A 12,335-nucleotide genomic window follows, 5' to 3' on the forward strand; every position below is an offset into this window, starting at 1 on the left:
CTAATCTTGCTCAAGCCATTGTTGCAATCATCCTGCAGTATTACTATCATGTGTGTTGAGGGAGAAATTATTTTATACACAATCTGAAACCACATGGGAAATCAGTGTTGAATTTGTTTTGTCATCTTATTCTATTTTGATTGTGTTTGGTTTATGCACTTTTGCTTAGCTTGTGGGAACTAATTGATTATTACTGGTTCACAACCAGTAATAATCAATTAGTACTGGTTGTGAACCAGTACTAATTCATCATTATTGTGAACACCTTCAGGTATTAATGAAAGTGTTAAGCTATTGTAAGCAATACTGATATTCACCCGTAAAATTGCTTTTTTATTTTACAAGTCAAACAAATAGAATACACAATTAACAAAATTCTGAACAATTATATTAATGAAAAAAGGTTTAAATAGTCAATAAAAGTTACACCCTCACACGAATGGTCACCCATGTTCTTGGTTACTCGGTCTTGTACAGTTGTGAGTCTCGCCAGTCAAACGAAAATCATGACAGTCTATAGGTAGAAATGCTCAGCAGTAAAATAGTAGCCTTGGCAATGAAGGCAAAGAGGCCTCAGCAGACGTAGGGAAAGAGAGCTCAGCAAGTGGTGGGGAAGAGGCTCCACAGGCAAGGAAAGGCCTTAGCAAGTGGAGTGAAAAGAGAAAGCCTCATCACGCCCTAAGGAAAGAGGCTAAGTCATTGGAGCTGCTTTTGTAGATGTCTTTGTTAGCCTGTGAGGGGGTGTTTGGGTGCTCAGTTTCTGGTCTTTATATTGGAAAAAGTTGACAATTGAGTGGACTTGTTTTAAGTACGTCATGGGAGTGTAATAATAAGAACAGATGACTAGCTCCAATTGTTTCGGTTGTGTCTTGTAGAGATCTAGCTTTATTTGACGGTTTTTAGCAGGCGAATTGATGTCTTTTTCTTCATGGATTACTGACACTGTAGGTTTCTAATCCGCTTGTACATGTAGATGAGCCTATGAGAACGGTCTGTATTGCTGCTCTTCAGATGCATTAGGTGTAATGCTCATCGTAATATTGCATATATCTCCTCTCTAGTGTTTGTACATTTCTCCATTATGATATATACTTCCATACAACATTACTATGGGCTTGAGTCTACCTCTCTCTCTCTAGCTCTTCACTACTTGCAATGGTAATAATAAATGAAAAGGTAATTATGTTTATTTAAGAATAAATTGGCCAAATAGGTCACACAACTTTATTTAAGCTGAAGCATCTGATACAGCGTAACATAATAGATTGCATCATAATCTTAAAGCCTTAGTGTGAGTCTTCACTTACTAGCATAGACGGTTCCTGGCGGGTTTTCTAGTGTAGTAAACCTAAAAATCTCAAACGATACTCTAGCGAACAAACTATGAAATGAGTGATGATTCTAAATAGGGCCATGGGGAGCAACTTTGCAGAGTAGGACAGACTGGAGAATGGCATGTTAATAAAATTTATTTTTGCTCATGGTTGCCTGTCGAAATATTTTTCAGGTATATGTTCCAATTAGTTACTAGCTGTCCAAGTTTCTTTCTTGAAGTAAATGTTTTCCGTTGTTGCTCATACATTTTTTCGAGATAAAGTTTAGTATTTATTGTTTTTCATTCTTAGACAATGTTTTACTGTTTCTTGAGAGTACTGTTCCCTACATCCCTTTTTGTTGGTATCTAGCTTGTTGCACCATAATGGTTAGTTGTCACTCAATAATTTTTATTGTTGCGAATGTGAAATACTTACCAAGTCAGAAGTCAGCAAAGATATGTAATTGGTCAGTTTGGCCAACGACTGTTAACCTCTAGCCCGCCCGCTTATACAATATAAATACTTCTGCAATTTGTTAATCAGGTCAGCTTGTGTTTGGCTGATTAAATGATATGATAAAATCGTTTATTCGGAGAAATATTACTTTGAATCATCATTAAATAACTAGCAACAAGCTCAGGCAGGATTGCAACAATAATTATTGTTGCAATCTAAAGAGTTTTTGTTTCTACAAAAAGTTGAGTTCCCTTCTGTTCGTTTCAGCGAGTTAAATTTTAGAAAGTTGGATTCAGCGCACTCTGTTGGTTTTAGCAGAGCACCGGTGAATTGGTTTTAACTCCCTCCTGTAAGTTTCAGCAGGTTTTATCATAGGAGGTGTTTAGTACAAAACACTGTTGATTTCAGCAGAGCACAAAAGAATTGGTCTCAAGAGCGTATCATAAAGTACACAAAAAGGTGAGAGTTGTCTCCACCCCACTCCAACAAGTTTTCTCACGAGCTTCTGTCACACACGCTAATTTCAAATTTGTCAATTTCATTTGTTGCACATTGTCAAATTCTAGCATTTTTTTACAATAATAATTGGACTTAAAACACCAGCGTTGCACAAGAATTTACATCGTGTTCATGACACTCTTATTAAATTATGGTTCTCACTTCAGCAGTGCTAGAAGTTATACCCGGTCCGTTACTACCTGTTGCTATTGATTATGTTGTCCACCAAGTCTATCATGTAGTCCGGACAACGGCCCTGTTAATTGTAGTTCTGTGTCCTTAAAACAGATACCGGGTCGTATCCAATTACCCTCCGGATAATCCAATTTGTTAAATAAGACTATTGAGGATAAAATGTCTGTATTTTATCGTATCGGGTCTAAATACCAACTGCCCTTTATAAAATTCAGGCCTCTTTTATATACCACCAATTGCGGGTAAAACTTGCCCGGACACAGAGAAACGAACGAAAGGCCGTGTCGACCATAGTCCGTGTTCGCTTAACAATGACGTTATTGTTAGTGCAATATAAGAATATACATGTGCATGTATACAGTAATTCATATAATTTCATGAGTACAATTTAAATATAATTTAAATACTACAGTTGATACACGAACAAAACTTAACATTAAAGAAACGATAAGAATGAAAGTGTTATCGTGTGTTCTTTTAGTTGCGGTATTTCTTTGTAGGGCGACGGCTATCGGTTTCATTACACATTACATTAAAAAGTAAGACCTGTTCAATAGATGATAAAAATATACATGTACAAAGCAATATGTTTATAATAATTATTATTAATCAAGCTCAAAATTCTTAGAAATATATAACTTCGGTATTTTAGAGCTGTTTGTGTCACTTTTGTTTACAAAAACTACATGCATATCACTATTAAAATGGTGTATTTAAATCGTTTACACCAGGTGAAAATTCAATTTAAAAAGAAGTTGTCAATTTTATATATACCAAGTACGCTAGTACTTGTGTAGTAAAATCATCACCAAATGCTCATTATTTTACTGTCTCGTGTCTCAAGTCTCGTATTTTTACAAGACAGTGTCTCGAGTCTCGTCTCGAACTTAAAAAACCTGTCTCTAAGCAGTGCTAATTTAAAATCATTCCGGTCTCCATCTTCATTAATGAAAAAATTGGTTAAGTATTTCATTTGAAAAATGAAATGTACAGAAAGTTGCAGAAGTGATCATTGCGCATTGCTCCTTATTGTTTGGCTATACTAATTGCTTCTCTATCAACTGGTTTTATCCTTTTTTAAATATAGTAATGCTGATGAGGGTATGTATCACTTTGACAATTGTCACAGCCACCACTCTTGAGTGTATAACTACATTTCCGTGAGTGATTTGCGATGTGAACAAATACCAAGACTGTTAGTAAATTTTCTTTTAAAATAGTCTTTATATAATATATATGCTGTTTACTACATGCTTGCCTTACACTACTAAGAAAGTTAATGTGCTTTTGAGATATTCTTATGATTTGTTATTTTCTTGGTAAATAATGATCTAGCAAAGCAAACATTAAAATAACATTAATGTAGTTGTAACAATCTATATATAAATATTTCTCAAAGTTTGCATCTGTGTTTATTCAGCTAACGAATGTTGTATGGTAACATAATTCTGTTACCATACAACATTCGTTTACAGTGTCTTTTAATCTTATTTATTTTAAACCTATAATTGCTTAGCTTGCGTTTATACACTTTACCAACCTTTGGTCATTTTACCTGAAGAGTGTACCTACTATGCATGAAACTATTTAGTAGTAAAATGCTTTAACCATTTTGGTAACTTTTACTCAAATTTGATTTTAGTCAGCTCTAGTTTTATTATTGAGCACTTTTTCAAACAATCCGACAATCCTTCATATATATATAATATACTATCTGTGCCACCCAGCGTTCTATATATATAATATACTATCTGTGCCACCCGGCATTCTATATATATAATATACTATCTGTGCCACCCGGCGTTCTATATATATAATATACTATCTGTGCCACCCGGCATTCTATATATATAATATACTATCTGTGCCACCCGGCGTTCTATATATATATAATATACTATCTGTGCCACCCGGCGTTCTATATATATAATATACTATCTGTGCCACCCGGCGTTCTATATATATAATATACTATCTGTGCCACCCGGCGTTCTATATATATAATATACTATCTGTGCCACCCGGCGTTCTATATATATATGATATACTATCTGTGCCACCCGGCGTTCTATATATATAATATACTATCTGTGCCACCCGGCGTTCTATATATATAATATACTATCTGTGCCACCCGGCGTTGCCCGTGTAATAGAAGAGTCTTTGGACAGAAAATTGATTTGTATTTAACATATATAACAACATTTGCCATTTTAACTTTCAAACTACATATCATGAGATAAGTGTGTCGTGTAGTTGAAATAAATTAAAAGAGAAATAAAAACAACTGTAAAGGTTTTAAAACTTTGTCAAACAACTGTACCTTTCAAGCTAGTGGCCTGGCATATTGCCAATGGAAACTCCACTAAGCTAGTTAATAAGGTTAGGCTTCCAATGACAGTAAGAATTCCATGAATTTGTGTTTTTATTGTTGTACAGCTCAGCTGTTCTAATAATAGCTATAGCCGGATTTCCAACAGATATACAGACATACGGACTTTGAGAAATATATTTTAATATATTATATATATGATGTTTATATTAATTCTGTTTATAGTTTAAGCTCTTGCGCTTCTGTTTTTATTGCTTGCTTTCTATTTGTAAATAGAGCTCTATTTTAGTTCAACTATACGAGTAAGACAGCAAAGTATGGGGGATAATAGTGAAATGCAGTTAGACGATGAAGACTCCTCAATTCTCGAGTTGGAAAGTCCCAATTTGACAAAGAATCAAATGGATCGCCTTAAGATTTCAATAAGCAATAGTGGTGAAGAAGATCCTTCAGTAGCATTTATAAAAACAGAGATTGGTTTGGAAGATGACTATGTTCTCGCACAACCAGATGTTAACACAAAGTTTAAGGTGACACTAACTCAGGAGCAGCAGAAACAATCTTTATATCAGGTAGCGTAGACTGCTCATTTATCTAAACTTCATGTAACTCTACCCGTGCTTTAAATTCGAATGTTTGGATGAGTTTTTCACAAGCCACCTAAATTAGGAAGATTAACAGCACAGCTATGTAGTTTGTCTGGCGCTTTCAATTTTATCAAATGCCGTCTAAGAAATTACAACCAATTTGATTGTCATACTTGCCAAACATGTCCTTTTTGAGTTCATCATTTTTTCTGAGACCCCATTGTTTCCAGAAATATTGAAGATAGCCTTGTTTGCTTTATTTCTGTACTTTATGTTAATCAGGCACATTAAAAGGCAAGTTAATGAGCATTTTGAAGTGAAAAGGTTGATTAACTTGCAGTAGCCCTTCAAAACATTGGCATAGTAAAACAGCAGCGTTGCCATGACTAACTCAGCAAGTGGCATCCTCCAAACCTCTTTGACATACAGTATGCAAGGATCGCATTTGATTGGTTGGTTAAAAGATTGTTACCTTTTTGTAAATGAATGTCTCTTTAATTTGCTAGAGCTCACAAACTATCTTGTTGAAATAATTCTGAGGCAACATAATGGAACTGCAAAATGATATTTATTTTACCCTGTTTCTAATTTCAAGTTAATTTTGGCTTGTTGCACAACAGCGATGGTGTTGACTGTTGAGGTTTTACCTGGTTCATCACTGCTATACCATAATCTGTACTGCTAATATTTTGAAGAAATTAGACAACTCCGATATGTAAAATCTCTTGAAATCTGTCATCTCTTGCATCCAGGGCTCTTCTTTCACTATGTATGACTAAGAAAGTTATTGATGTAGAGTAATTCCCAACCATGTACCACCTATAAGTTTCTAGATCATATATCACCTAGAAGTCTACAAATCATATACCACTTATTAATCTACAAATCATGTACCACCCATGAATCTACAAATCACGTACCACCCATAAATCTACAAATCATGTACCACCCATAAATCTACAAATGACTAGTTTTGTTCCAAAACATGAATTTGAGAGACAGTAACTAGCTTGACATGCATCAAGGTAGCCCTAATTCTCTTAAAACCATGCTAGTTGTTTAACTGGATTATGAATCGTCATTCAGCCAACTACTGTCTGGTATACCTCATGGAGTATAAGTCTCTGCTGATTAATTTTAAAAATTGGAATTTTCTGCCCCTGCAAGGTTTCTTACAGTACAATCAAGAATAATTCGTGTTTTATTTCAGAGTAATGCAAAGCTCTATAAAAACACAGCTGCAGGAGACTTTACATTTGGTGTGGATATAACCAGCGAGGTATGGCCTCCACTGTATTAATGTGAATACATGTGGTGTGGATATAACCAGTGAGGTATGGCCTCCACTTTAATAATGTGAATACATGTGTTGTGGATATAACCGGCGAGGTATGGCCTCTACTTTAATAATGTGAATACATGTGTTGTGGATATAACTAGCGAGGTATGGTCTTCACTTTAATAGTCTGAATACATATGGTGTGGACATAACCAGCGAGATACCACCTCCACTTTAATAATGTCAATATGAATTTGGTCTGCATGGAGTCAACTAGCACTATAACTGCTCAGTAATGGTGTACTGTGTCCCTCTCACCGCTTGCATAAGTTGTTTATAGATGAGCTGCTCTGTATTGTTTTCATGTAGATATCGAGTTGTCTAATTACGACATATGTCACCAGGTCTCCATTTCATTACATTAACCTTGCTCAAGAGTAGCGCTTAAATTACTCTTAATTTTCTCTTGCCGATCATAAAACTCTTTCGAGTTACAATTATATCAAAGGTTTTTTGAAGCATATGTGGAGACAGCCAAGCATTAAAAATTGTCAGATATGAGGTTTTTTATCTTATAGTTTTAGTCACATTTGTTTATTATTGGCTGTTGTAGAAGGCAATATAAATTTTGGTTTTTTATGGAGTGTCATGGTTTATATTCGAAGGACTCAAGAAAGAGACGGAAAGAAAGAGCCAAGAGATTTGGCTTGAGTGAGCAGACTATTGCTGACAGGAAGTTGGATATTAACTCCCTATACTTAAGGTTTGTGGAGTTGAAAGAGAGTGAATTGAGGCATTTACTTACCTTTCAAAAAGATAAGTAAAAGACGGAACCAGAATATTCAGATAAAATATTAAGAATGACTTTCAATCACTTACGCGAAAAACTTACACGAAACACTTACACGGCTTCTTGAAATTTACGTGAAACAGACACGAGGATTGGTAGGAGAAGCTAGAGGATTGCCTCCTTTGAATATTACAATTTTATGCTATATCCCTGTGGTATTTTGAAAACATGCAAAAAGCCACAAACTAATTGTTCTGACATTGTTCATTAACTATGGCATCTTTAGTTATGGAATTCTATGAAGTCATTACCTATGCTGGCACAAAATAAACCCATTGAAAGCAATAAATTTCTTTGATCGGTAAGTAATGCGTGCATTTCAGCTTTTTACATGATAAAATTAGTAATTTTTTTGGGCAAATATTTTAAAAGGTGCAATAATTGATTAGTTCATTTGTAAATCAGTCGGTGTTGCATGGTTGACATCGACTCACAACACCCTTTACATACCTCGACTCACAACACCCTTTACATACCTCGACTCACAACACCCTTTACATACCTCAACTCACAACACCCTTTACGTACCTCAACTCACAACACCCTTTACGTACCTCGACTCACAACACCCTTTACGTACCTCGACTCACAACACCCTTTACATACCTCGACTCACAACACCTTTTATGTACCTCAACTCACAACAACCTTTACGTACCTCGACTCACAACACCCTTTACATACCTCAACTCACAACACCCTTTACGTACCTCAACTCACAACACCCTTTACATACCTCGACTCACAACACCCTTTACATACCTCAACTCACAACACCCTTTACGTACCTCAACTCACAACACCCTTTATATACCTCGACTCGCAACACCTTTTATGTACCTCAACTCACAACAACCTTTACGTACCTCGACTCACAACACCCTTTACATACCTCAACTCACAACACCCTTTACATACCTCAACTCACAACACCCTTTACGTACCTCAACTCACAACACCCTTTATATACCTCGACTCGCAACACCTTTTATGTACCTCAACTCACAACAACCTTTACGTACCTCGACTCACAACACCCTTTACGTACCTCGACTCACAACACCCTTTACATACCTCGACTCACAACACCCTTTACGTACCTCAACTCACAACACCCTTTATATACCTCGACTCGCAACACCTTTTATGTACCTCAACTCACAACAACCTTTACGTACCTCGACTCACAACACCCTTTACGTACCTCGACTCACAACACCCTTTACATACCTCGACTCACAACACCCTTTACGTACCTCAACTCACAACACCCTTTATATACCTCGACTCACAACACCCTTTACGTACCTCAACTCACAACACCCTTTACGTACCTCGACTCACAACACCCTTTACGTACCTCAACTCACAACACCCTTTATATACCTCAACTCACAACACCCTTTACGTACCTCAACTCACAACACCCTTTACGTACCTCGACTCACAACACCCTTTACGTACCTCGACTCACAACACCCTTTACATACCTCGACTCACAACACCCTTTACGTACCTCAACTCGCAACACCCTTTATATACCTCGACTCGCAACACCTTTTATGTACCTCAACTCACAACAACCTTTACGTACCTCGACTCACAACACCCTTTACATACCTCAACTCACAACACCCTTTACGTACCTCAACTCACAACACCCTTTACATACCTCGACTCACAACACCCTTTACATACCTCAACTCACAACACCCTTTACGTACCTCAACTCACAACACCCTTTACGTACCTCGACTCACAACACCCTTTACGTACCTCGACTCACAACACCCTTTACATACCTCGACTCACAACACCCTTTACGTACCTCAACTCACAACACCCTTTATATACCTCGACTCGCAACACCTTTTATGTACCTCAACTCACAACAACCTTTACGTACCTCGACTCATATCACCCTTCATGTACCTCGACTCACAACACCCTTCATGTACCTCGACTTACAACACCCTTTACGTACCTCAACTCACAACACCCTTTACATACCTCGACTCACAACACCCTTTTATATACCTCAACTCACAACACCCTTTACGTACCTCAATTCACAACACCCTTTATATACCTCGACTCGCAACACCTTTTATGTACCTCAACTCACAACAACCTTTACGTACCTCGACTCACAACACCCTTCATGTACCTCGACTTACAACACCCTTCATGTACCTCGACTTACAACACCCTTTACGTACCTCAACTCACAACACCCTTTACATACCTTGACTCACAACACCCTTTACGTACCTCAACTCACAACACCCTTTACGTACCTCAATTCACAACACCCTTTATATACCTCGACTCGCAACACCTTTTATGTACCTCAACTCACAACAACCTTTACGTACCTCGACTCACAACACCCTTCATGTACCTCGACTTACAACACCCTTCATGTACCTCGACTTACAACACCCTTTACGTACCTCGACTCACAACACCCTTTACGTTTGAATTATTCTATCAGAATGCCTGGCGAGTCCGGGTAATAAAAAAGTCTTTGGACAGAAAATGGATTTTCAGTTAACATATACAACATTTACCATTTTAACTTTTAAACTTCATACCATGAGAAAAATGTTTTGTTCAGTTCAAATAAATTAAGAGAAAAGTAAAACAACTGTAAAGGTATTTAAATGTGAATTAATTAGCAAATAATAATGAGATAGTCGGTTTTGCTACAATGTTTACATTGAAAAATGACTTGATATTGATACAATTATTACAAAATGAGAAAATGAACTAAAAATCACGAATGTGTTGATTTATTGTAATGTACATAGAAGTGTGTATAAAAAAGGCTACTCTTGTAACAGAAGCTATCCATCAAAACGTTGGATAAGGTGATACTGGTACTTCTCAATACTGGGTATCTCGAAAATGAGATCGGATTGTTTTTGTCTGATACTTTGTCTGACCGAATAGAGAGAGAATGTAGATGCAATTCCTTCTTGAGATAACACAAGAGTCCACGTGTAAAAGTTTAAATTTCATTTTTCGTAGCGGTAGCCATAAGGAAGAATGGAAATTGAAGCTGGTAACGAGACATTTGAAGTTGAAATGTCACATTTGAAAATTACAAATTGAAAAATAGGTAACAATTTTTGAAATACATGTAACTTTTAAAAATTTTCAAAAAGATATGCAAACACAAAAGGTAATAATTATTAATTAATAATAAAAAGTGCATCCCTATTTAGCTTGTACCCTGAAATCAGGGTAGGATATCATAGATAATATAGATGAGACAGGTAAGAATGGCTTAGCCTTTTGGTTAGGTGCGCGTGTTTCCAAACTTGCGATTGCAATTGTCCCAAGTTCAAGTCCAGTGCGATACGGGTTGATTTATATATATAATACTATAGATTAGATAGATTTGACATAAAAATAGTTAAATATTTATCTTGATATACAACGTAATATCCAGTGTATGACATTGAGTTTTCTCAAAGCGTCACAACATTTTAAATTATAAAGTGGTTGAATGTTAAAAATGAACATACATTTTATAAAAGTAGTTGGGAATATATGAATTAAGTTAAACCATAACTGCCACGAACAGCTTTTGTTGTTTGTTCATTGGTAATCAGGCACGCTGATTCCGATTTTGTACTCGAAATAAAGATTGGTCTATGCCATTTTTGTTTTTGAAAGCTTTTTTACAGCGATTCAATATCGGTTTCGCAATCGACACAACAACCCCCACCAATAAATATGTGACGTAACCTAGCTTTTCAGGGACGGAAGTTGGGGATGTTTAGTCCGATCTAGAATTATAGAGATGGGTGTCTTAAAACCCATTATTCTCTAAATTCAGCCTTCAAGATAATCTTTCTTTTATGAAAGGTAGATAAGCTATTTAACTTTGCTTGTAGCGTGTTACAGGATGTTTCATAGGCTGAACACCGAGAAAAATGCGCTCAAAAAGGCGTGATTTTATCACAAGCTAGCGTTGTTATCACGCTTTTTGGAGCTTATTCTTTTCGGCGTTCAGCCTATTAAGCATCCTGTAACAAGCTACGAGCAATGCTGACTGTAGATGAACTGGATTTAAAACTTGTCTTTGGCATCATTTTCATTTTTTCATTTTAACTAGATTTTTTCCAAAAAGGTTGTTTTATCATGAAGTTTGAACAATATGACGGTGGTAAGGTTTAAATACTTCCCACCATGGTAATATCTGCAGGTGTTGCAGTAATAGGACTGCCTGGCAAGAAGCATGGAACCTGATGCGACTGTGTTTGTATGGAGTGAAAAACCCTTTTGGCTGCATGATTGTGAAATATTTTGTTGACCTTCCTGACACTCATTCTGATAATTGCCAAAGAACCAAATAATTTTTTCAGAAGTTTGGTTAAATTGAATTGGTATTAGGAACTTTTGTGTATGCTATTTTAGGAAACTAGCTCAATATCTTGAAGATAATTGTATTAATATATTTAAACTGACTGAATGATATCAAGTATTTTGAAGATAACTCTATTGGTAAATATATACACTTATAGGACAATACCATAGATCTTGAAGATAACTCTATTGTTAAACATTTAGACTTGTAGGACAATATATGGCATTATGAAGATAACTGTTGTTAAATGTATACACTTATAGGACAATGTCAGGTATCTTGAAGATAGCCCTATTGTTAAATATATAGGCATATAAGACAATATATGGCACCTTGAAAATATTTTTCTTAATCTTCAACAATTAGCTGGTGACATTCATCGTAAATAATATCTAGTTTTTAACATCTAAGTAATTGTATCTCAGTAATAATATCTAGGTAGTAATA

General features: G+C 36.0%; 1 protein-coding gene across 1 annotated transcript in view; it reads left to right on the plus strand.

The window, feature by feature from the left end:
• The first annotated feature begins 2,184 nt into the window (after window positions 1-2,184).
• Window positions 2,185-12,335, plus strand: part of LOC137393516 (nuclear cap-binding protein subunit 3-like) — a 42,250-nt gene continuing 32,099 nt past the window's right edge. The window contains exons 1-4 of the mRNA XM_068080096.1: window positions 2,185-2,231; window positions 5,087-5,369; window positions 6,595-6,663; window positions 7,329-7,426. Coding sequence (XP_067936197.1) covers window positions 5,115-5,369; window positions 6,595-6,663; window positions 7,329-7,426 — 422 coding nt within the window. The 5' untranslated portion in view covers window positions 2,185-2,231; window positions 5,087-5,114. The remainder of the gene's footprint in view (window positions 2,232-5,086; window positions 5,370-6,594; window positions 6,664-7,328; window positions 7,427-12,335) is intronic.

The sequence above is a fragment of the Watersipora subatra genome, chromosome 4 (genome assembly GCF_963576615.1).
Source record: "Watersipora subatra chromosome 4, tzWatSuba1.1, whole genome shotgun sequence".
Taxonomy (NCBI): Eukaryota; Metazoa; Bryozoa; class Gymnolaemata; order Cheilostomatida; family Watersiporidae; genus Watersipora; species Watersipora subatra.